At 41.5% G+C, this 26,627-nt stretch overlaps 2 protein-coding genes across 3 annotated transcripts in view; both read left to right on the plus strand.

Moving 5' to 3' along the window:
• GPR137B (G protein-coupled receptor 137B) lies at positions 1-25,250 on the plus strand. The gene is made up of 7 exons (XM_071549588.1): positions 1-511; positions 9,081-9,130; positions 14,609-14,831; positions 18,616-18,769; positions 20,816-20,940; positions 23,720-23,844; positions 24,643-25,250. The coding sequence occupies exons 1-7, from the start codon at positions 143-145 to the stop codon at positions 24,752-24,754; spliced, it is 1,158 nt and encodes a 385-aa protein (XP_071405689.1). The 5' UTR covers positions 1-142; the 3' UTR covers positions 24,755-25,250.
• Positions 1-26,627, plus strand: part of EDARADD (EDAR associated via death domain) — a 405,148-nt gene that overhangs the window by 320,178 nt on the left and 58,343 nt on the right. The window lies entirely within an intron of this gene.

Raw genomic sequence — 26,627 nt, forward strand, 5'->3', positions numbered from 1 at the left:
CAGTGAGCTGCCAAAGAGGAAGTGCAGCTTGTTTTCTTTCATTTTCTTGATTCCTATGCTGTAGGAAGATGAAAGGAGAAGGAGGAGGAGGCAACAGCGGCAGCCAAACTTAATAAATAATTCTGACGATTCCTGATATCAAATGGAGGCCCCTGAGTGGGACCCACTGAAAAATGACACCCTTCCACCGACCCTGACGCCAGCTGTCCCTCCGTATGTGAAGTTGGGCCTGACCATTGTATATACTGTTTTTTATTCACTGCTTTTTGTGTTCATCTACGTCCAGCTCTGGCTGGTCCTTCACTACAGGCACAAGAGGTTCAGTTACCAAACTGTCTTTCTGTTTCTGTGCTTGTTTTGGGCCTCTCTCAGGACAGTGCTCTTTTCATTTTACTTTAAAGACTTTGTTACAGCAAATTCTCTCAGCCCCTTCATCTTCTGGCTTCTCTATTGCTTCCCAGTCTGCCTTCAGTTTTTCACCCTGACCCTGATGAATCTCTACTTCACACAGGTAAGCAACAAATATTTCATTGATTAAATATGACAGAATGGTAAAGCATTATTTTGTAAGAATCATGGGAAAAGTGTAATTTACAAATGTACCTTGGCAATGCAAAAACCAAATTTCAGTTATTTAGTTTGGTATTTTAACTTCTGATCTATATGCAAGTGATCAGTGTTACAAGGACACTGGAACCTTAAGAGATCATTGCAGGAATGGCAATTAATATATCTACTGTCTATAAAATGGGTGTCATTTAATTTAAAGGTTGGGGGGAAAATGCATAGGACAGCTTGAAAGCTGGACACCTAAAATGCCATTCTATTATTATGTCTTCTTATTGTTGTTGTTGTTACTAAACTTTATATACCTCCTGGCTTACCAGACTTGATGTCTGTGTGCAGCCAGAATTTTGATTTCTGATTTTGCCAGCAACCCCCTCCACACACCAGTTTTTCTTAAGTTCACTAACATGTTTCTGACTGAGATTTCTATTATGTGTATCACAATTAAAACTGATGATCAAGTCCTACTGTGGACCCAAATTTCTATAATGATCAGTATTACAAACAACTTTGACTCTGGACCCCAGTAAGTGCTAAGTGCTGTACAAAGATACACCCTCTATTTCAAGGACTCTCTGAGGTAAACTAGCTGTGTAGTGGGTTAAAGGAAATAGCATCTCCATTTCAGAAAGAGCTCCTGAGAGTTTACTTGTGCCACTGACAGATAAAGAAGCCAGACGAGTTAGGCTGCACAGTGTGCCAGATTGCTGCAGTTAGAATTGCTTGGAAATATTTATGGTGAGCTGGGTTGTCTTGCACTGGGCTGCAGTATGGGATATTGTCATATGAGGCAAAGAAAGGTTGTCAGGTTTGCCTAAGATCTCACAGGAAGCTTGCAGGAGGGCAGAGACTGGATTCTCTATCTCCTCAATCCCCCTATAGTGCCTGGAGCAGGATGCTAAGCCTGCACTCAGAAAACCCTTGTCAAAGTCCACTTTCCTAGTGCAGGAGCAGTCTGTCAGGAGAGCATCAGCCAGCCCTGGAGCACACTGGTCAGGGCTCAGGATGCTCTGGGGGTTGCTATGTGCCCCAGTTGGAACTAGCTCATTGCCTGGATCTGGGTTCTCCTTTAGTTCCCATGGTGTTTAACAGTATTCTGTAGCGATGACAGGCCTTTTAATTCTGAGTAGCCTGGCTAGAGACATCAGGCACCTTGTAAGAGCTGCCATCCCAGAGACGAAAAAGCAGCAATGTAAGCATGACAGCTGTAAGAAGAACACTTGAGTTGTAGAGGGTATTAAATACTTAGAACCACATACACAGTTTTGTGCTTAGATTTACTTTTCTGGATTCAGTGTCTGAGACACCTGTTAACTCACCCTGCTCTGCTCCCTGAGACTTGAGATATATTAAGGGATTACAGGAACCTTCCATCTACATGCTACTCAAATCCAGTTCAGGCATGTGGTGACCTATGCTTTATCCCATAGCTATTGCGAGAGTTATTTGATACCTGTGCAGTTTCCCAGGGCCACATGTCTGTCATCACACAGTCATCCCCATCACAGTGCTGGGACTTAGGCATAGCCTTAGGTCAGGTTCTTCCCTCAGACACACATGTAGGGCTGCCATGGAAGTCTGGAGGCAGAATGCAGCATCCTGGCTCCTGGCCAAGAGAAGCCGACACTGGCTTGAGCACAGAGCAGGCACAGCAGTCTCTACATTAAAGTGTCAGCACTCAGGAGGCTTAGTGTTGTGGCTAACATTCCTTTTCTCTAAGGAAGATCTAAAAAGAGAGCACACAGAATGCACACATATGTTCTTTTAACTTATTTTTAGCATTGCTCTCTGATAACATTAGGGAAGTACAAGTCGGTTGCTGGAAACAGAAAAAATGCTAAGGCAAAGGTTCTGCCTTTGAGACAATTCCTGCTTTGTCAGCCTGAGTCCTCATGATCTTCCTCTAAGCCCCTCTGCAAAAGAATGTAATAGTTACCTGTCTTGAAGAGCTGTTGTGAAGCTTTTGAAACAGTATTTGCAAGGCACTTTCAGAGTTGGTGATGTGCGTCACAATCTTTAAATATCAAGGGCCACTGTGGACAGGCATAAGATTAATATTGTTATTTGCTCTAGAGCTGGTTGCAGTCAGTGAAATCTCATGTCAAACGTCTTCCCAGATGAAACAAAACTTTAAGAGATACAAGCACAGCTACTGTGCAAATATAATATGACACATAAGTGAATATATTTTTAATTCACTGCTATTAATTCTTTACTTCTAACCATTAAATGGTGGTTTGGCTTGAAATTCAGCATCTTCTATTTAATGTGTATCAAGCTTTCCTCAGTAGGCAAGCAAGAACTAGTGTAAAGGGGTGGGGAGAAAAAATTTTGTTTTCTGTAATGGCTCATAATTTTACAGACCTGTTCAGAAACAACTTTTATCCTTTTTTTCTCTAGACAGCAGGCAAGAAGAGTCTGCAGCTGTGTCTCATTGCATGAAAACCTTGTTATTTCCCTGGTACTTAGCTAAAGGGAAAGGAGTGATCTGTGTATGGTATAGGGACAGAGGACTGGAAGAGACCCCTTTGGTCTCTGGAATTTGCAGGTATTTATCTGCAGTACAGCACCCATTTCTAAACGTGGCACTGCTAGGAAAACTTTTAAACATAGATGTGAGAAGAAAAAAGTGATTCAAAAAGTATTGCAAATCCTTCTGACCAAACAAAAAAGTCTCATTTGGCAAGGGCCTGAGGGTATTTTTCAGAATAATAAGCATCTTTGAACTTGACAGAAAGTTAGCCACAACTATTCCCTTTTTTAATGGGTATCCCAAAGCAATAGAGAAATTTCAACTGTGTTTTATGTGTAGCGAGACAAATAAACCCTGATGACATCAGCATAGCTGAAGTCTGTTCTCAGACTTGAGCATCAGCAGCTGCAGCAGAAAAAGATACAGAACTACAGAAGAAGCTGTAATGTGTTGGGTCAGGTTGCTAAAGTAGAGGACCTGTGGGCAAAAGAGAAGTTAGAATCAAAATAGTTTTGATTCAGAACAAGGGATCTTTGGATTTTAGCTGAGTTCAGGGTCCTTTGCTACAGTTTTAATGCCCTACTTAGGGCAGAATAGAAAGAGTGCTGCAGATAAGGCTTATGTAATATTAGTTCCTCTCAGAAGTCCCGTACTGGAGAAAATTCATGGGATTGCTAATGAAATAACTAAATGTATTGTAATCTATTAAGCCTGTGTCTGTATTCATTGTCTTCTAAAGAAAAAAATAATAGTGTGACCTGTCCTCTCAAGAGGATAGACTCTCTATCTACTTGGAAATCATTAAAGTAAATCTCAAGTGAAAATGAGATCCAGTAGCACTTTTGTAAAACAATAGCACAACACCAGCAAGTAACTGCACTGTATCAAGCCAGAGCAGCTCTCTGATCCTGATCCATCAGAGAGGGAGCTGAAGTGTGAATTTCCTCCTACAGAGACCAAAAATCCCATAGATATGTTTGCCTTACTCATGCAGCTTCCATGGGTTTATTTTGTTGCTTGATAATATATTTTCCATTTTAAAGTGGAAAAGACAGTGAGGATCCCAGGACTTGGGCACTCTTTCATTTATCTTTGCTGCCAACAAGGGGAGACGGCAATGAGTCCTCAGGCTTTACAGTTAGTACTGTGGGCAAAAGAGTAAGGAGGCCCTGGGAAACAAAACAAGCTGCCTTTTTTGGTGCACGTGAGGGGTGGGCAGAGAAGGACTTGCTTCACTTTGTCCTGTTTGCTCAGACTTTGCATTTCCCTGGGGGACAGAATACAAATGAAGCAGGAGGGAGGCTAGGATGGAGGGTTACAGACTCAAAGAACAAGGTCAGGGCCAAAGACCGTGAGCTGTAGAGGACACTGAAAATCCCAGGCCTCTGCTGCAGCCAGGCACAACAAACTCTTTGATGGGCTGTAGGTTTTATCACCAGGTTGGGAATTTCTCTAGGACCTAGGGAAAGCAGTGCTGAGCTAAAGAGCTATAACACTGTATGGGTGGAGAAGGGCTGGTAGGCAGATTTTACCTCTCCTTCCTCCTCCCTACCCAGCTTACCCTGCCTTCCAGGCAGAGCTGATAAAATCAGGGACTTTCAAATGAAGAGAAATTGTACAGAATAAGACAGTTCAGAGGGGAGCTGGCCATGCCAGAACTGCCTGGCAGGGTGCGGTAAAAACAGCACAAGGCTTTCAGAGAGTTTATGTGCATCTCAGTGGAACTGGGGTGCATGTTAGCTGTGGGAGGCAAATCAAGGGAACTTCTCATCCTCCAGTTACTGAGGATAGTATTTCAAAAGTTCTCACCAGTGAGAGAACAGAGAGGGCTTTTTATTTGGGATAAATATTTACTTTTTGCTAGAAATTAATAAACTACATATTATAAAGATTATTATTATATTACAGCATGCTTTAGATGTACATAGAACTACACATGGGTCTACCTACATATGATAAACCATCAGCAAATATATTTGCTGTAAAATGTTTCCCTCAGTCTTCTATCTACAGAAGTAAAACTACAACTGCTGACTGGCTGGCTGTCAGCATTTGACATGAAGAATGAGATTATTTGACTTGGAAAATAATTTGATAGGGAAGATATACATGAAAGTGTGTCTGTCAGCCTGAGGGGCTGTCAGTCCCTCAATCATCCTTATCCTTTTAGGACTATTTTTGCCAATTTATGTAAGACTGAGTGTGGTAGTGAGTCATGTTACCCATGTCAGTAGGCCTTTCAAGCTGTGTGGAGTACAGAGAGCAGAGAGAATACTTGCCTGTTTTGGGAACTCTGAACCAAATGAAAGAATGAACATGAGAGAAAGAGGAAGGTGGGCCTGGGACTGAAAGATACACAGCAGAAGAAAGGTATATGTGCTGATAATGAGAGGCTCTGGGCCTGTGTGAGGTTATCCCATATTTTCAGAGTTCAAAGAGAAGTTTGTGTGGAGCATAAAAGAGGAAGAGAGGAGCTGTGGTGAAAGGAATTGGGAATGAAAAGTATGCCCTATGCTTCTTATAGGGTTTTTGAACTGAGAACTGGCAAATAGAGCTGAACTGCATTCCTGTGCAGAGGGCCAGCTTGAGACATATGCAAGCACTTGTCACATACCTGAGACTTTCTGGTATGCGGAACTGTGGCTCCTGTAAGTGTGACTTGACCAGCTAGCACTGGAGGTACAGTCAAGGTTTGTGCCAGCCATCACGTCACCTCAGCTAAATCAGAGCATGGACCTAAAACTGCTTCAGGGAGATTTTCTTTTGGGACTTGACTTTGACACCTGTTTCATTGATATTTAGAGGCCCAAAGTGGCTCCTGATTAGCTTTCATAACTGTAGCTGGAACCTCCATCAGTTAACACAGCCTGGCCCTGCCTGCTCACTGTTCTGCCCAGCAGCTCTGCAGAGCTCTCTGCAGCTGAGCAGCTGATGGGCTCCCATGTCATCCCCACTGCTGGGGCCTGGTAAAATGTCTTTGAGGTCAGCTGTTAACATCAGTTTCTGCAATGGGAATTTTCCCCGGCTGCATGAAGAGCTTTTTGGAATCCTTTTGAACTGCTGCTGTTTTCTATGCCAGACATATACCTCAGGGGAGTGGAGGAGGGAGTGTGAGAAACTCATTTGAGGTTTCCAGTCCTTTGGTAGAAACAAGGAGTCAAAACAGGATATTTCTCCTTCAAAGAATAAGCAAAAGGGGAGATAATTTTAAAAAGAAAAAGTAACCTTTCAGACATTATAAAATTAGCAAGGACTTTCACTGAGTTTTCCATGTTACTGTTCATCTTGGGGCTCTCTGAAAGATTGTTTTAGAAGAGCCTGCCTTCTGATTGCTGTTTAGTCTATTCTTAGGAATACTCTGGTTTGCTCTGTTTTGCTGGAAGACTTGCTTAGATGACTCAGATATTGACTGGAAGCTTTCTCAACACGGCTGTGAGGAGGGGCCATTGAGCAACCAGTCTCTTGAGCTAAATGTCTGTTAAAAGCAAAGTGCTGCACCCACGCATGTAAGGTATATTGAGATCAGCTTCTGACATCCTTACTCCCACTGAACAGCCCTTTATTCTTTGACATTCACAGTGCTTCCAGCAAGGCTACTCATGAACTAAGGCCTTATCACTGTTTAAGCAAAGGTGGCAGAATTTGGCTGCCTGTTTCTGCCTAGCAGTGAGTTGGTAAGAATTGTCCATACTATAGCATTCATTCTATATAATATCAATTTTTGCTACAGTGTTTATTTTTTTTCTTAATGGTCAATTTTGCTCTGATAAAATTCAGAACATTTATCATCTGGGACAGGTCCACCAAATGTAGAATCACAGTAACAGCTGTTTTGGTGATCTTGAATCTGGACATCCTGCTGGATCTGCAGCAGAGACATCATGTCTGCTTTTAGCTACATTATCCATGGATATTTTGCTGGGTAGTGCAGTCTTGGATTGGTTTATGTGACAGGACTGCTCTGTGACATTACAGGGATGAGTGGATTGTATCTGGGGAATCACCAGAGATGGTATTTAGGAACTTAAAATTTTCTAGGTTTTATGAACCAGAACAACTCATTGACCCCTGGAAATTGCTTGTCTTGTGCAGTTCTTTGCAGCAGCTCTGAACTCTTCTGTTCAGTGCAACTCCTAAAAGCTGTCAAATTAAATGGTACAATGTATGTGAATAAGTGGTACTCACAACAAGATGGAATTGTGGAAGGGCTCTAAAGACAAGTTTGACTTGTTTAGTTTCATTGAGGTCAGGAATCTGTTCCCTCCTGCTTGCTCACAGTCTCTTCCAGAATAAGCAGGGTAGGCAATAAGTCTTGTACAAGAAGTGTATGGGAAACATTTTGAACCTCATGTCTTCTCTAAAAGTGACAGCTACCCTTTATGTACAGCAGAAATGCAGAACATCTACAAGTCTCTTGTACCTCTTCTTTCAATAGCAAGTAAGTAAAACAACATAACACTTCTCCCTGAACTACTGTGAGACTTCATGACCCAGGAATTTGGAGAATGAATAACAATCTTTAGTAATGGGTACTGCCAGAGATGGTACCTATTTGAAAACAGTATCAATAGTTGCAGAATATTTTTAGAGATTTTTCTCCGCAAATTTTCAATTTTATTCTCAGCCTGCTGAAAAGCTCAGTGTTCTCTGCTGCTTCAGTTAGTGCTAAACAGGCTGATGCGTCACAAAAAAAAATCCATGTCAAGGCAGCTGTTTATGATGAATAGGAGTTAAATGGCAAGTTGTTCCAGGAGCACTGGAACAAGCAGAGCCTGATTTTCTCCAGCTCTGTGTCTCATGATTGACTTTGAGTTGTTTGCATAACTGGAGCATTTCTTACAATATTTTGCTATGCAGACTCATACGGGGTGATGTTTAGAGTCATTATGCAGGGCTCTCCTCACTGAGATTATATATCAGATGCATTTATAGAGTTTCTTCTTTCTGTTGAGTCACTAATTTTTAGGAGGATGATAAAGGATCATGTCTTTGAGACTTCAAGTATTTTCCCATCAGTTCTCTGACAGGAGTGTTTTAAGATTAGTAAAGGACAGATAAACAGATTGACAGGCAGACACATGCCTACATATACACTGTGATCATGTAAGTCCTGTTTCCTTGGGAGAGCATAATAATCATAGCAAGTATTATGCAAACATTAGTAAAGGGCATGCAAAACCAAGTTAAATGGATAAGGCAGGATAACTTGAGGAGAAAGTGATTAGGAAACAACTCAGAATAAGTCATACAGCATGGGGGTTTTGTAATACTAGCAACCAGTGTGCTTTGGTCTTGGTTTAAATGAACATTTGTAAACTGAGCTTGTTGGGAAACCATGTTAGCTTGTAAAAAAAACTGGTGATGCTTTCTTGTAATTTTTTAATAAACAAGATATAAAATATGGTAATATATTTTTGTCTAATTTCTGATGGGAGTTAAACATCTGAGACTACACTGCAGAACACATGTCAGTATTTTTTCTTTTCTATCAAGCTAACTGATGGGTCCAAACTGTCTCTCTGTAAAAGCATATATTGTTTTACGGTGAAGAGTCAGTCAGCAGAAGCCAAATAGTACCTTGGAGTGAAATAGTGAGGCAATGTAACATGGATATAAATGTATATATCTAATTTCAGGCCAGGGTACTATGATGGGCTATTCATGGGAACAGAGCATCAAGCTGGTGTGAGCTGGTCTATGTGACATGCACTGTTAGGTCATGTAAGAGCCTATAACAATTTGCCTCTGTGATTATACTGGCATTGGTCCTCTTGTGAAGGACTTTCTTCGTAGGCCAGAGTAAGTGAAAATAATAGCATAGACAATTTGTCTACAAGTACATCGTGATCACCTGCTGAGTGGTTTTAATACTTTTCTTAGAGCTTACCTGCCTTGGGTAAGCAGTTCACACAAATCTGTTATGTAATGAAACCTGTCATTACATTTCTTGTGACCTGTGAGACAAAATTTCTATGGATCACAGTGTCTTTCTCTACTGACATGTGTGCTATTTTTCATGCAATACGTTTTTGTTTTGCAGGTGATTTTCAAAGCAAAGTCAAAATATTCCCCAGAGCTACTGAAATACAGGTAAGAACAATCAAACGATTAATGTGGTAGAGTAGCTATACGCTTTGAGAAACACTACAACTTTTCTAATTTGTGGCTCTCGTATCTCAGCTATTCATATCTACATACCACAATGTTTTATGATGTTGGTTCTGAGGTCAGCTTCTTCCTATGACATTTGGAAGATCGTTTTCCCAAAACAAGGACCATTTTTTGTCACATATTTCAAAGGCAAATACTTCAAGTGAGCACAAAACACTACTCTGGTGGTTTGTTTACAGGTTAACATTTGTCTTGCTAGGAAAATTCAAATCCAGTGCTTTGGTAAAAGAAGCGGAGTGATTTCTTTTTTTTTACGGGAATTAATAGGAGTGGGGTTTATTTAATATGTGAGGTTAGTGGTAATAAGAGACTTAGAAAATTTGGGAAGATGAGAGAAGAATTGTGAAGGGAAAAAGCTAGAGGGAATGGATTCAAATTGTTGATGTATTTGGGAGCTTATAGATAACCTCCCCTGACTCCACAGAGCTGAGGTTATGGTAGCTTTGCATTTAGGTGGACAGATTTGTTTGACATCTTGTTGAGCAGAAGGAACTGCTAGGAAGTGCTTGAAAGTACACCAAAGGGCAGTAATGTCCAAAAAGCTAAGGAAGAGCTCAGTAAATGAATGTTTATTGTGGCAATGCATAAAATCCTCAGCTGGGTAATGTTCAGACAGAGGGGGCAGAGAGAGGTTGTCTTCATTCTAAAGGAAGAATTTACGATATGAATTCAGGATAGGAAATGAGAATAATTTGAAACTGCAATCTGACTTGTTACTTGCTGACTGTTAGGAGAACATAAGTACTGTATCAACCGGGCAAATCTCAACATTGTCCATGCCCTAGAAAATTTGTCATCCAATTGGATTTTGATAGAGCTTGAGGGAAATCATCTGGAGCAAGTACTTCAGGAACCATAACTGGTACAATGGAGAGCACTGGTACAATGGCAATACAAGTGAGAGCAGGCTTGTAGTGGGCTATACGTGGGCTGGTGAGGGCATGGGACATGCAGGGTGTGATGGCTGAGTCAGGAATGTGGACTCCAGGCTGAACTGCAGCTTCGAACTCCACTTTGCACTCTGGTTTCTGTGGCAGGAAATCCAGAAGTATGGGCTGGCAGACAAGCACAGCACACAGCAGGCAGGTCCACAGCCAGCCCCCAGTACAGGTGTGCCTGCTCCTGATGGTGCACACAGGCAAGAGAAACAAAGAGGATCACTTTGAACAAAGCCTGGGCTGCAGGTCAGGGTGGTATAGGACTGACTGTGGACATGTTCCTGGATGGCTTTAGAGGTGAGAGATAGAAGCTTTGAACCTCATCTTCTACCAATGTTTGTGGTAAGGCTTTATTCCTAAAAACTCCTTGAAAATGTCTTTCTTGAGGCAAAGTGAGCTTGTGATATTTAGTCAATGCCTATGAAGTCACTACATTTGCACCCTGCATGTAGCTCTTAGAGTATTTCTGTCCCTAAATATTTATGTATTGTCACTGGAATTACTTATGAACAGACTACCCTCCCCACAATAGCTCCATGACCACCTTGACTCTTGCCTACTGTATTTCTAATACAGATCACTCTTGGGTATGATCTGCTTTTTAATTTCTTATTAAGCTCTGTTGGTAAAGGTTTTCAGTTGTATTTTGTTTCAATATCTAGTCCTCTTGTCAAGGATGTCTGAAAGAGCCATATAAATAAAGCTGACCTTGTTTCCTATCACATGGGGCAATTGAAGTGTGTAAATTGTGCACACCCACAGTTGAGGTCCTGAGTCTTATTTGTAACAAGCTAGTGAAAGATGATGGACTTACAGAGTGGTTTGGGTTGGAAGGGACCTTTAAAGACTATCTAGTCCAACCCCTACCCCATGGGCAGGGACAGCTTTCATTAGACTGTGTTGCTCAGATCCTGAGGGAAAAATGGATGATGGATGATAGAAAGATCTGAGGTTCAGACAGGTTTGTGGTCTGCATTTACTGAATCTGATTTTCATTCATTACCAAATGATCATCCCATCCATTTTCTTTAATAAGTGTCAGAATTTATTGCCTGGTATTGGTATTTTTGCAATAGATAACGGCAACACCAGCGGGGCAACTGTGAGGTAGGACTGCAGTCTATGTATTGACACAGGTCTCAGAAATCAGAATCATTTCAGATAAAAAAATAGAAAAAAATAGATAAAATCCTATTAGGGATCCAGAATCTTAAACAAACTTCCCTCAGCACAGCCTTCATGATATTAGTAAAAGAGCTCAAGGTGGAATCTGTGCCAGCCCAACTTGTTATTTAAACAGTCCCTCTGTATATCTCCCTGACTTAGGGATTTCTTACTGGGTTTGGATGAGGCTTGCTGTGATATGCATGCATGTGCAAGCCTCAGACACTGCATGGTTTTAGAGGAAACCACATACAAAATGCAGTAGTTTCAAACATATTTTCCTATTAAACAAGGCAAATCTCACTGCATTTATCTGAGGTTTGATTTTTAAACTCAAAAGAAAACTTACAGGTACATCTAGCCTGACACAGAAAGAACAGAACACCCCAGCATGTGCCTTCCCCAGCCAAACCAGATTACTCAGAGCTCCTTTAAAGGGGCTAGTCCCAAAGTGGGAATTAGGCACAACAGGTTTTTGAACTTTCACTTGCACTTTTGCTGGTGCAATTTGGAAGCACCTCTCCTGTCCTGCTTTTCTGTTTTCTAAAAAACTCCATATACTTCTTCATGCCTTGCAGGTGACCTTGTAGTTGAGTTGTAAAGATATTTTCTGTCTCTAATGTGCAGCTGCTGAGACCCTAAAGCTTCCCCAAGAGAGACACCCTGCATCTCCATCAGTGCTTATTCACAAGTTCAGCAACAATCCTATTGTCAAATCAGGCAGCCATTTCCCCAGCCACATCATATTAATAAGGGGGCTGGAAGATCATTGTGTGAAGAACTGCACAAGTGAATGGCCATGACAGCTCACCCTGCCCTGGCATGTACAGGAGTGTGTAGGCACAAGAGCATGACAGTGCTTTATTTTTTACTAAACCCTGTCAAGGAAGAGCCTGGCCTGGAAACATCTAAGCCCTTGATGGCTGCAAACCAGCCTCATGTTGCATGCAGGAAGGTCCTTCTGACTAAGATGAGCAAAAAGACAGTATGTAACTTAGTGTCCCACAAGCAAGGCAGCATGTAAGAGTGTACCTATGCTTGTAAGCTCAAATTCCTACAAGAGGAGTAGAGATGAGACTATTAAATAGCTTTTGGGAGGGGAAGGGAAAGAAAGGAAGAGACATGACCGCTATTTAAAGACTTTGAGATACTAATAAAAGCTGTAAATGTACCACCATTATAACTGGGAACTACATTCTCCAGAGGAAGCCATGTAAAAGAGGAGCTTCAGAACTGCAATGCTTCCAGCACTAGACTATGAGGTTTAAAGGAACTACCTCTAGCTCCTTATCCTAAAAACAGAACCCTGCCCTGGAAAGTTAAAAATGAGCACAGTCTTCCCCCTGAGAGGGAATTTCCGTGCTTGGCAAGGAAAAACAGCGTCATTGCTCACTGCCAGATATAACAGTAAAGAAGGGCATCGATTCACAGACAGAGCCTTTTGGGCTTTCAGTTCCCTCTGTTAGACATTTAAAAGGTCTCAAATATATACACCCTCCTTTCTTGCACTCTGAAGAGAAGTGCTTCAGTTTTGTTGCTGCATTGATGCTAAACCAAAAGAATCACAGAATTACAGAATATGCTGAATTGGAAGGGATGCACAAGGACCATCAAGTTCAGCCCTTAGCCCTACACAGGATCACCCCCCAAGAGTCACACCTTGTGCCTGGGAGCACTGTACAAATGCTTTTAACTCTGTCAGGCTTGGTGCTGTGACCACTTCCTCAGGAAGCCTGTGCCAGTGCCCAACCAGCCTCTGGGTAAAGAACATTTTTCTAATATCCAACCTAAAGCTTCTCTGACACAACTTCAGACCATTCCCTCATGTTCTATCACTGGTCACCACAGAGAAGAGATCAATCCCTGCCCCTCTTTTTCCCCTCACAAGGAAGTTGTAGACTGCAATGAGGTCTCCCCTCAGTGTCCTCAGGTGCAGGAGCTGGCACTTCTCCTTACTGAATTTCTTATGGCTGGTGATTGCCCAGTCCCCTCATTTGTTGAGGTCACTCTGCAGAGCCTCCCTGCCTTTGAGAGTCAACAGCTCCTCTCAGTTTTGTGTCATCTGCAAACTTGCTCAGTATCCCTTCCAGTCCTGCATCCAAGTCATTTATGAAGATGTTGAAGAGCCCTGCAGAATCCCACTAGTGAATATGAATGAAAAGAATATGAAAGTGTGAAAGAAAAAGATCCCCATTGGGTAAAGTATTTTTAAACAATCAGAACTGGATTACTCAGAGACAGTCTGTATGTTTGCTGTAAGCTAAATTCCAAGTTCCCAGCAGGCATGAAAAGCTGTGGCCAAAATCTCTTCTTCAGTGACTGCGGATTATGAACCTTATCAGTAATTGCCTTGGTCAGCAATGATAATGAAGTCAGCAAATACCTGAGATGGAAACATGCCTTTTTTTTTTTTTTTTAAAAAAAGGTGGAAAGCTCCACAGCTCTGTGTAGGAGTAAAGAGGAATTAGAAGCAGCTTTGCTGGAGTATGTGGTGTTCTTATATTGCAGGTATCAGTGCTGGGTAGGTGGGGAAAAAAACAGATGGAGAAAACCAGTCCAACTCCTGGGGTTGTGTCTGTCACGTTTCTTTTCCAGCTCTGCTTTTGTGGTTGTGTAAATGAACCTTTTTCCAAGCAGAGATGGCAAAATGCCAAGCCAGAATCAATATGCATAGTTAAATTTATTGATGTTTCCATCAAGAGGTTGACTGTTATCAAATTATTTAGGATAAAGGATAGAGAGAGGTTCTGGGGAACCAGTAACTCAGAGATTTTTCCTCTTGTTAGACACTTTCCTAATTTAAAATGAGATCTGGTGGCATCAGCAGTCAGTGATGCTTCTCATGGCAGCAGCGGTGTAGTAAATCCAGGATAAAAAACATTCCATTCCATGTAACTGAACTTTCTGAAAGGTTTCTCCTGGCAGTGAGTAGCCAGAGGGTTTATGTTGTATATGAAGTGCACACTCTAAGAAAGTACATGTATTTTAAGTAGTTTTTAAGAACTGTGCTGTTGTATTTCTGCTGCAAACAGTCTTTCATGTTTTGCTGCTTGATATTAGTTGTTTTTTTTTTTACTTACAGCTTGTTGTGTAACTGTAAAAACAGGTTTGAAATGAGCTAGATTAATCTCTCCAGCAATCTGGAGCACTTTCATTTAGGCCCAGGCAGCTGGTTACTCTATCAGCTGTGGCAGCCCAACACATGCAGATTTCATTGCTCAGAGTACGACTTCTGTCTCATGACTGACACTTGCTGAACAATGTCGCTAAAACTGTTTTCTCCTCGCTCTCCCAGGTTGCCCCTCTACCTGGCTTCTCTTTTCATAAGTCTTCTCTTCCTCTTGGTGAATTTAACATGTGCAGTATTGGTGAGGACACAGAATTCAGAGAGAAAAGTCATTGTCTCTGTCCGGGTGGCAATTAATGACACGTTGTTTGTGCTGTGCGCTGTTTCACTCTCCATCTGCCTGTATAAGATCTCCAAGATGTCTTTAGCCAACATTTACTTGGAGTCCAAGGTAAGGTACATTTTCAGTTTTTTTCAAGTACCTTCTGAGAGACAAGCACAGTGCAATATAAAGCCACACAGGTCTTTAGATTCCCTGAGAGCTGGAGGCCTTAAACTTCACAGCTTGCACTTGGCTGGCCATCCTGTTGACTACATGAATTAAATACCAAGTGGCATCAAGGGAGCTTTGATCCCAAATATTTTTGAGGCAGTCTATAGAACTTACTGGCTGGAGTTTCTCACAGTTCTTTTTCATGTGGATATTGCTTTCCCCAGATCCCTGTCTGAAGACCAATTCATTGCAGTACTGCGACGCAGAAGTGGCCTATGCTTTGGGATCATTGTCAAATCATTGACTAAGTTAGCTGTTTAAGGTAGCAGCATGCTGCAGATAAGCCAGAGAAATATGAATCTCCCTTTATACGTTTGCATATGGTCCTACAGATAATGAGAATGTGTTTTAAAATATTTACTACGTTATAATTTAGCCCACTGGGGGGGAAGGGGTAAAAAGTTTCTCCTATTGCTCTACAGGACATTCTTTGAAGAAATACTGTTAGTTTTACTGCTTTGAACACATTCAGTGGTCAAGGAGCTAAGTGGCATTACATGAGCATGCAGGGTTTATTATAAAATCAATGAAGATATTTAGCATCTATAAATAATGAAACAGGGCTTTCAAGGGTCCTTGCATTTGTCATAGACAGATAAATCTTTAATTATTAGTTTAACCAATTGCCATTACCACAATGAACCTTTAAAAAAATGCAAGTTTCAGCTGTTATTTAGAAAATCTGTTAATAAAATTCCTCTCTTCATTTACTTAATCAGATAAAATAAGCACATTTCCTGTTTAATCAAATCTGACCATACTGCACAACAACTGAAAGTTCAGGGCTGAGTAGAAGATTTAAAAACACAGCTTAGTTTGTTTTGTTTCTTTCAAGTCTTTGATTTGCTGACCAAAGGGCACTGGCAATGGATTATTTTTACTAGTAAGAAGAGGTTTTCTGCAGCTGCAAATCACAGAAGGATAAATCTCTGTTACAGAGCAGGAGGCTTTGGTAGACTGCTTTGCTCCATTTCCTCCTCCTGCAGGAAAACAAATCTTCTTTACTTCAAGCTATTTCACAAAAACAAAAACAAAAAATTAACATTATTGCAGACAGCTGATGAGAGTTTGAATGTGGAAATGGCAATTAGAGACCATTTTGCTTCTTTCTGAATGCCTGAAATGGGAGCTCCTCTGGGAACTTCTAGCAGGGTTTGACTGCTCATACTTTAGGGATACAGATGGCTGGAACCGGCCGTGAAAAAACATTGGTGTTTTATCTGTTACTGTTACGCCAAAAGACTAACTGAAGAAAAAAAATCCATTTTCTGCTGTGATATGACCGAAATAGTGTTGGAGATAATGCATTCTCTGTGGTCACATAGATAGGCATCAGTACTAGCAGCCTTTTATTTGCATCTCCCATCTGCTGGCATATAGCATCTGAACACAGGTGAAAACACATTCATCTCCATGACCTGGCATGGGGACCATCCTGGTTCTCTGTGCCAAGGACGTGGCACAGCCCTGTCCTTTGGTGCTGACTTGGGCCAGTTTTGTGCTAGCCAAAAGCATCCTGTAGTGGAATATGCTACCAGCTTGGGGGTCCCCTTCTTTTCTGCAGGGGCCTGCAACACAAAAAGGATTCCTCTGGCTTTATTTTCACTGCTGCACTCTTCCCTCCCCAACCCACTAAGTATATTTGACTGGCTGCAAAACCTGGCTGCTTTTATCCCTTCCGTTGTATTGGGTGGGATGGAACTTTGGTAAATCTCTAGCACCTTTAACTATTAACTATTACACAATGATAGCTATGTAGGGAGATCTATGTAGGGAATTACTGACCCTGTTCTGCTCTTTGCTTCTGCTGTCCCCAGTCTGTAAATGCCACTGAGCTGGGATATGGTATGTGCCAGTCAGCAGCTTCTGTCTGCTCTCTCACTCTCAGTTTCCATGACAGCATCACTGACTTGTTAGCTTTGAAGGAGAACAGAGAAGTGCCTAGCAAACATTTCCTCTTTGAGGCATTTCCTGCTTTTTGGTCTTGCCACAGCTTTCACCACTGCCTGCTATGGATCTGGTTTCAATTCCTGTGTAGCAGCAGCCTCTTGGCTCACTCCTGACATGGCTGCATGTTATGGCCTGGTGAGTGGTGGTGGCTGCAGCATGTTGTAAGAACAAACTCAGAGGCACTGACTGCACTGACAGGGGATTCTGTAATACTTCTGAGCCTGACTGTTTCCTGAATCAACACTATTTTGCTTAGAAAACAGGCAAGCTAGTTTTATGCAAGCTTTTCTGATTAAATCCCTGAGCTCCTAATTATTTACACTCATTGGGGAGTGCAGACTGAGGAGCGGGGTTGACAGAGGACAGAGGTTTGGGTTGACAGAGAGCAATAGCCAGTGGCACGGATGAGCAGCAGTGGAGCTCTGGTAATCTCCTGAAGGCCAGGAATTCAGGACATGGTGGCTTGGTTACTTTCCCTGCTACTTAACTAGCCATTCTACTGCATCTGACCTACCTGCTACAGCGCTTTGGACCTCTGGTCCTTGGCTGCAAACATAGAAGCAAAATGCATGAACAGAGGGAATAGGATGCAGACTTTCTAGTCTCCTGCACTGGTATAAATAATCCTGAGATGGGAGGAGCAACTTCTCTCTTGGCCTCTCTCTCTCTCTATCACAGAAATGAGAGGAGCCTGTTCTCCTCCTGATGTAGGTCTCTGCCAAGGGAGGGAGAGAGCAGGGTTAGTGAAGCAAATGACTGCAGGGTAACTTGCCTCTAAAAGCACACAGAGCTTTAACCCATCTTTTCTCCTTTGGCTGTGCAAAGAACTGTCCCAGAGCCAGCCACAAAGAATTTACTTTGACCTTCTTTCAAAGGCAGTCCTATTTTTGTGTATCTGCCTATCTCTGGGATCAGATTCACACAGATCCCTGTAGCCATGGGTCCTGGATTTTTTCCTTTCTTCCTGCTAAAACTGCTGTGCTGGTTTCTCAGTCCTCAACAGTTACTCACCTCACATGAGGCAGTGGTCAGGCATCTCACTTACTCCTCTCGCTGGATTAGGCTCTTTACCCTGCTCTATCCTTCTTTTCTTTCTAGGGCTTAGGAACTATTGTGATTTCACACTCGTAGTCCCATCCTCCCCCTTGTGCCCAAGCTGCCACTCAGACTGCCCTGCCATGGTCACTCTGCCCATGGGCCATGCCTCCACTTTGTCTCTCTCCTCTGTGTTGACATTAGCTAAGGCAGGATGTTCTGTTCCTGTCTGTGCTGCCTTTAATGCTGACTGTGATGACCTGCTCTGTACTTAGGAAATGGGTGCACAGCAAGCAGTTGTAACAAGATGCAAGGTTGCATCATGATAGCTAGGCAGCATCTGGTACACGATGCTCTGCAGCTAGTGAAGAGTTGAAGGCTGAATTCTCTTGCTCCACCTGATACCAAGTGTGTTTTTATGTGCTTTCATTGCTCTGAAAATAGCACTTGTTCAATAAATAGTAGGAATTAGTCACAACCCATTGTGTGGAGGGCTGGAACTGCTACCTTTGCCTGGAAACCTCTGTACTGATAAAATACAGGAATATGCATAGTATAGGATATACTGGCCAGACAGGAGAGGACAAAGAGTCAGTTGAATTAGACAGAGTGCTGTGACAACCCTCAAAGTTCATGCAAAGCAATGTTGTTCTCAGCTTCTCTTATGGATAATAACTCCTGTTTAAATCTCTTCCAGGGCTCATCTGTCTGTCAGGTGACAAGTATAGGAGTGACTGTTATACTACTTTATACCTCACGAGCCTGTTACAACTTGTTCATCTTATCGTTTTCGCAAACCAAGAAAGTCAACTCTTTTGATTATGATTGGTACAATGTATCAGATCAGGCAAGTATGAAAATATTTGCTAATGAGAAAACCTCATTCTGTATGTGATGATTGATATGCCAAGAGGAGTAAATATATTCAAATCTTGGGGTTTTTTTGTTTTTTTTTTTTTTCCAATGCAGTGAGATTGTTTTCCTTCAGGAATGCAAGTTTATGGTAATTGTGGCATAAGGAGAATAAAAACTCCAACTCACTGCTAAAAGAAAGAAGTAACCACTAACCAAATATAAAAAAAATTGAAGCTTTAATTTACCTTGATTTTATTGTCAAAAGAAAAAACAACTTTATTAAAAAAGACTGGTGTTTTGTCCATTATAAAGAATGTATTGTACTTGGAGAAGCAGAAAAACAGTACTTCATTTCAGTGAAAACTCCATTCTGAAATCATCATGAAATCTCCCACTGCCTTCCAGGGCTATGGAGCTATTTACCTTAATTGTGTCATTAGCATGATAACTTCTCTATTTTGAGGATAAAGTTAAGATTCTTCCTAACATTTAATTGCAAGTGACAATTTAGATTGAAAACTAACAGTGATAAAAACACTGAAGAAAAGAGCAAGGGATTCTTTTTTGAATTTTATGCAATTTGAGTATTGAGTTCCTTTCTCTGCTTTGAAGCACGTAGTTAGGTCCCAGTGTTTTTCCAGCTCTGTGAAAGTTAGGCAAAATGGCAGGCCTGGGTCTGGGTCATGACCATCTTTTGTTTGGCCTCAAAATCCCAGCCACTTGATGTCTCCCCACTCACTCAGCAAACACCTGCAGACCAAAAGCAGTGTTCCCAGCCATGCAGAGGCCTTGTATTGCCAGGGTGGCCAAGCAAACCTGGAGCCATTAACAACTTTCTGTTAATCAGTAGGTAAAAACTGTAATTAAGAAGTAGGTAAACACTAGGACAGGATTGCCCAGGAGACCTAGTTATGAGTTAGCTGAGCAGGGTCTGTCAAGGGACCTCCAGTCAACACTGCTGTGGTGCAAAGAGGTGGGCAGGTAGGAGTTGCCAGTCTGTGTCATTAGAACACACAGGTTTAGGCAGAAGGGCAGTAGGCTCTGACTTGTTTCCTGAATCAAACATTTTTCCTTTTGTTGGGGCCTGGAGCGTTGCTGCTGCTCCTGCTGACCCCTTGCAGGGGACAATTCTTGTGCTGACTCCTGCAGTCTAGAGTAAAGCAGCTGGAACTTCATAGCCAGACTCTGAGTCCTGTTTCCCCTGTGGAGGCAGAGGTTGAACAGAGGGAGCTCACTGGAATGCTTTATGCTTTGGGCCACTACAACATTTTCTGAATATCTTTTCTGACTTGTGACATTAGAGTTGCATGAATTTTGGGATAAAGTATTTTAACTGCATGTAAAGGGCCTGTAACTAAGGAGCGGGTCCTCAGTTTGGTACCAGAATCAAAGGTCACTTCTAAAATTACAGCCGAGTGTTCGTATTTTGGTATAGCCTCAGGTCACTGGTCAGAAACACCCTTTTCTCTTCTGTATGAAACACATGTAAGGACAGGATTTGCCCTCTGCAGCTATGGGGAATGGGTGTAAATCTAGAGAGAAGATCAAAGCTAATGTTACAGTAACCGCAAGGGTAATCAAGCTTACAGTGTACACCAATTTGATGAGAGCTGAGCCTTTCATTTTTAAAACATTGATTGCTCCTTTACTGCTATTCCCAGCTGGAAAAAGACTGGAAAACTAGTTTCTCAGTAATGGATTTGATTACTTAATCAAGTGGTGTCTTGCCAGGCTTTTAGACTGGGAAGACCCCTGTACTAAACTTTGATTTTGGTGAAGGAAAGATAGGAGAAGGAGGAAAGGTAGAAGGAAAGGGAACTCATACCCGAGTACCTGAGATAGCATATTGATTTTTCTATCATGTCTTTAATCATTAGCCAGGTTAATCTGGCCCTACTGAATGGAATTTCTGGCCATGTTGTCAAGCATTGCAGCCACTTAAATACAGAACTTCATAAGAAGACACGTTACCTCCTGCACCTTTAAATGAACTGCCATCTTTATTTTTTAAACACTTTTCTCTTTTACTTTTCAACAGGCAGATCTGAAATGTCAGCTGGGAGATGCAGGTTACATAGTGTTTGGAGTGATCCTTTTCATCTGGGAGCTCTTGCCTACTTCTTTGGTTGTGTATTTCTTCCGTGTCCGAAACCCTACAAAAGATCTAGTAAGTGTTATTTGTTAGGGTATCTGTTAGTGTAGCGTCTAGACAGGTATGTAGGGCTCAGCTTCTGAATGACCTTTTGCTTCTTTACATTCTGATTTCTCTTTTTCAAACTGTCCTTGACAGAATAAAAGCAACCAAAACTTTCCACTTCTTTATGGTAACTCCTCATGAAAGAAACTCATCCTATTTATCCCGAAGGAACGCAAAGTGTTTCTTAGGCATTTTACCTTAAAAAAACAGGAATCTTCTTAAATTTAGGGGCATCTTTCCTTTGAGTTTCTACAGCACTTTACTGGAGTCAGTGGAAAAGGAGTTTGTTATCCAAACTTGGGATGTGTCATCACACACCAGTAAAAATGATCGTGTGCTAACTGTTCAATGGTACATATGAAATAACAGATGGAATTTTTTCAGCCCTGTATCCATGGACTTGTTTCTAAGTCAAAAAGCAGTGGCCATAATAAGCACTTGCTGACTTGTTTGTTACTTCAGCAGAGCAGAAATTAAGGTGTGAGTTGTAAGCATAATTCCCTGGAAGTATCCTTAATATCCAGGTATTTAATAGATGGACAAGTATCTTTTTATAGCTGCAGGCAATGTCTCCAGGTTATCATAGGGACATACTGCTTGACAGGCACATGGGGAATACCAGCCCTGCTCTAGGATGACTGAAGGTAATGCCTCTGTTTCTGTAGGACAAACCAAACCAAAGATAGTATTCCCCAAAAAGAATGTCAATGATAAACATGCAAGTAAGAGAAGCAAATAATAGAATAACTTCTTAGACAAGGTGATGGTTTTTATTCTCATATGAGCATTTCAGAGACAATGACAAAACCAAGCTGAACCTGGCATTGCACTAAGAAACCCCATGGTCTCCAGCGTCCATCATCAAAAGTACCTCAGTTCTACTTCTGCTGAGGAGCTAGCCAGAACAACTGCAAAGACAAGAAATGTTTTAAAGTACAGTCCAGTGGGCTGCTCTTCCAAAAACTGACCACAGAGACATCTCATTTTATTTAGTAAGGCTAGACCTGGTGGACAAGTTTGGATAGTGTATGGGAGATTCACAAGAGCTTGAAAATAAGGGATGTGTTCTAATCACTCCTTTCAAAAAGCTGATCCCATGTAGACTTGGAATCCTACTCAAACGAGAGCTCAAATGGAGTCAAATAGACAGTACTCTCTCACAAGTCAAAGAGCACTGCAGTAACACATATAACATTTAATGTTTACACTGTAATTTGCAAAAGCCTTCAATCTCCAACTTCATAGAGCTCAGAAGAGCCAGTCAGTGATATCACTTCTTTTATGGGTACCTTTTTTAGGGTAGACATTCTGAGTCTATAAATTTGGGATTTTTTGCATATGACAGTATTAAGAGGAAAACCAGAAACAACTTTAGAACGAAACAAAAAATGAAAACGGCAGCAAGGGAAAACTGAACTTCAGTGTGAGGATGCCACAAGAGGGAGACCAAGAGCCGCAGGACTTGAGGCTAATGTGTTAAGGAGGCTGTTACAGCAGTTAAGCGTCAGTGGTTGAAAATACTGAGCCAGAAAGCATGGTGTTACACTAAAAACAAACTCTCCTCTAGTTAAAAAAAATAACAACAACTTTGATTTCGTAAAAATCCAAATTATTTCTTATTTTTAATAAGGAACAATTGCAAGAAACAGTTCTTTGGCTTTATGTTTCATTCAGGATTTCAGAAACAAAAAGTTTGAGTAAAGACATCCTGCACTCAGCATTGTTCTGATGTGAAGCTCCTTTCCACTGACGATTATAGCCTGGAAAGAGCTGTCTGTCAGCTTTGGTGCTGACATGGGGTCACTGCAGTGAATGACCCTTTGCTTTGCCATACCTTCAGTCAGACAAATGTTGGAAATGGAGACATGACAGAGATGCATCTATTTTTACTTTATCTTTGTCAAAGTTATTTAATGTTTAAAATAAAGGGGGAGATTAAACTGCTCTCCTGCTTAAGGCCAGGGAGAAATGTCATCCTGGTTTATCCACAGGTGCAGGGAACCCTGTTCCTTGGGAATGGAAACAGTGGATGAGTGGATGAGGCTCAGCTGGGTCCTAAATGTCCCTCAGCAGTGTTTCCAGAACCAAACCAACCTTTTGAATCTTGTATGTTTTCTGTTTTCACAGGAAAATAAAAGGAAAATGCTTTGTAAATCAAGGAACTACATGTACACCCCTTTCTCTGTTTTATTAATGGACCTGACCTTGGGATTTCACTCTCACAGCACTATAGGGTAGATACCGAAATTGCTCAGCAAGGTCCTAAGGGGTTTTTCAGGCATAGTTTCACCAAACAATGTGCCAAGCTTCAACATGATCAGTTCCCAAAGCAAGGGAGGTAATGCACCAGGAGAGAGTGTGACCAGCATGGGAAGTAAAATCAAATCTCTTTAGGTGTTTCACATCCTTCAGCTTCTCAGCTGCTTCCCTACTGCTCACTTCAAGTCAGCTTGCTAAAGATGGGCAGGAATTCAACAGACAGGTTAAATGCAGACAGGGGGGTAGTCTCAGAAATGAGTCACGTGTTAGCTAAGAAACAATAAGGAAATGCTGCTGAGATCAGTAGACTATCACTATGCTGATAGAGATGAACAGAGAATGCAAAATTATTTCTATTGCCTACAGCAAATGTAAAATTGCCTGGTTTATTTTGGAAACAAGGAGGTAAGTCTGTAGTATTTTCTTTTAAAAGCCAAGCACCAAGAAGTTTATCTGGTGCAAGTACTGATTGAGATTTCCCTTCCCTCAGGCCAATGCAGGAATGGTCCCAAGCCATGGGTTCAGTCCCAGATCTTACTTCTTTGACAACCCTCGCAGATACGACAGTGATGACGACCTAGCATGGAACATTGCACCACAGGGGGCACAGGGCAGGTGAGATACAAAAGGGAACTGCTTACTTCCTGAAACAGAAACCAGAGGAGGAACAGCTCTGACACAGCGCAAAACACTGATGTAAATTTTCTAGCTGCAATTGTTGCATAAATCCAAGGGATGGGTGAGGGGAAACAAATGGGGAAGCTGAAGTGGAAAGGTAGCAGTGACTGGAGGGATCCGGGGACCCCATAGAGATTACAAAGACAGAAGAATGAAAATTGTTACATAATTTAAGAATTATGGCAGCATGCTCTGCTTGGAAAAGTGCAAGTCAGATCTTTGGGTTGCATGCTTCACCCATGCAGAGCCATCAGGGAACCAGCCACACTGGGAACATGCACAGGTCCCAGTTGGAACCAAACCAGCCACATCCATCGTCTCACACTGCTTGTGGGAGAAATGCCAGCACGCCAATGCTGCTAAGCACAGCCCAGTCCCGTGGAAAGTTTAGGTCTGTCACTGACAGGCCCTCACAGTGCCAGGACTTGGCAGGGATGAGCAGCATCACTACTGCGATTTTCAAACACCTTCTGGAACAGTGAAGCAGGAAAGGGGAGGGTCTTCAGGGAACTAGGAGAATCAGGAAGCAGGTAACAAGTTGAGAACACTTGCACCAAAATAATTAACAGATCAGAAAAATAAACAGCTGCCTGAACCCCTGGTTGGAGGTTTATTTTATTTTTGCACTTCAGCATGAGAACCTCCTCCACATGATTTGCATTTTTCCCACATTCACTAACCAGCTATCTACAGAGCCAATCTGCCAGGCACTAATTCTTCTGTTTTCTTTTTAAGCTTCTCTCCAGACTACTATGACTGGAGCCATCAGAACAACAGCTTCATGGCTTACATAGGATCCCTCCAACAAGATCCAGCACTGGACACAGACCGGCCAAGCCCTATATAACATCAATCAACTACAGCACTCCAGGACATTCCAATATTAAAACCAATATTCTGAAAAACAAAGCTTAGCAACTTGTCTTCACCTTTTGGTTTTTAGAAGTTTTCCTACGCTGATAAATGAAGAACCTTGCCACGAGCTTTCCATAGTTCAAGGAGAAGTATAAGCTAATGATTTAAACTTTGAAGACTGTTCCAATACATGCCTTGTTCTAAGCCATGGTGGTTTTGGCTTTGAATAGAGTTGTTAGATAGTATAATTTAATCATTTTTATGCTCATTTTAAAAGAGCAAATTACATGACATGAAATGGCATAATTATTTTCTAAGTATTTTTATTTTTACACTGTGTATTAGGTTAGAAACACATGATTATGATGAATATACTGTAAACACACAAATGGGTTTTTCAAATGCATGACAGTTGCAATTCTTACATGCACATAAAAGCCTGTAAGGAAAAAAATATCAACCCAATTAAATACTGTCTTTTCAAGTTATCACTATGTTCTCAGAGCACAATTTACTCCTTGTACATCACTGCTTACTCAGTGTGGCATGACAGTAGGAGGCTAAAAGTCATCTGTATGCTGCTTTCTTCTAAGAAAGTAAAAAAACTGTATCTTCTCAGCAGCTCTAGGGACAGGCTCCAAAGAGTAAAGATAGGCAAGTGCTCTGACTGGAGCATTGTGAACTACAAAACAGGCTATCTGAAAATGTTTGTGTTTGAAAAATTAAAGCTATGTGATCATTTCCATCAATCAGATCCAAGTATATTATATAGAAGAGTAAATCAAATGCCAAGCCAGGGAGAGGGATACATAGAACAGTATGTACCTGATTACTTATTTATTAAGAACCTGGGAGGTGTAGTCTGAGAAAAGAACAAGAGCCAGGAGTACACAAAGCAGAAGAACCTCAAGTGTGCCTTTCTACATAATAAGCAGGAGGTCAGCAAAGCTGTGCTTCAGCCTTGTATCTTCAGGGATAAACCTGGCCGTAGTTGTGGTGGAAATGGTGGATAAGTACCATTCCAGGATACTCTACTTTCAGGTCTTTTTATTGTGCCCAGTGCTCGATAGTGAAGAACTCTGTACCCCCAATACCTCTATGTGAAACAATTACTGCAACTCAATTCACACATCCCTTGAGAAAAATGTACTACATCTAGTAACCTTTACTTCTATAAAAGTAGTTCACTTTGAGGTGTACTACAGCATTCCAAAATGATGGACAGGCTTCTCATGCTTCTCTTGCTCAGCTTCAGGAAGTGCAAGTAGTCAAGAATTCTTGTGTACATTTCACTGAAAAATCTACAAGGAAAAAAAAAAGAAGGGAAGGGGTGTAGATCTGATCATAGCTGCTTGAAAATCAAGAGCACAGTAGTGACACTTACACATCGAATCTTCGACAGGGTCTTTGGGCTTTGTGGTCTTTAGGTTAAAGTCAAAGCACAAGCCTTGTCTCCTGCAGAGATAAACTTTGCCCTCCCAAAGCTTCCATTACCTTCTTCACATATGTTCACTGAAGAAAAAAAAACAAACTATCAATCAGAGATTCAAAAAGGTGCCACAGGGTTGGGAGAAATTTTATTAAAAGCCTTTGCCTATTCTTACAAAACTACCTGAAGACCCAGTGCAAGAGAAGCCGGCAGGAATTACATTCTTTTCACAGTATGTATAGCTGCACAGCAAAATCTTAAGAGAATCCTGCACTGCAAACAAGCTTAATCCCTATGCCAGAGAATGTATGCAAACAAGTGGAATGACAAGTGACTATAACCAACTGTAGCAATGAGTTAAATACTCTCAAACACGCAAAATTTAAACAACAATATGATAGGTAAGATCTTAAATTTAATCTCCATCATTATCATC

Source organism: Pithys albifrons, chromosome 2, assembly GCF_047495875.1.
Source record: "Pithys albifrons albifrons isolate INPA30051 chromosome 2, PitAlb_v1, whole genome shotgun sequence".
NCBI classification, from domain to species: domain Eukaryota; kingdom Metazoa; phylum Chordata; class Aves; order Passeriformes; family Thamnophilidae; genus Pithys; species Pithys albifrons.

What these genes read in the sequence shown, in the direction of transcription:
- GPR137B (XM_071549588.1), top strand. Translation starts at nt 143, where the DNA reads ATGGAGGCCCCTGAGTGGGACCCACTGAAAAATGACACCCTTCCACCG. An exon ending in ACATTTACTTGGAGTCCAAG is followed by an intron (nt 14,832 to 18,615) that starts GTAAGGTACATT and finishes AATCTCTTCCAG; the next exon opens with GGCTCATCTGTCTGTCAGGT. An exon ending in CAATGTATCAGATCAGGCAA is followed by an intron (nt 18,770 to 20,815) that starts GTATGAAAATAT and finishes TTCAACAGGCAG; the next exon opens with ATCTGAAATGTCAGCTGGGA.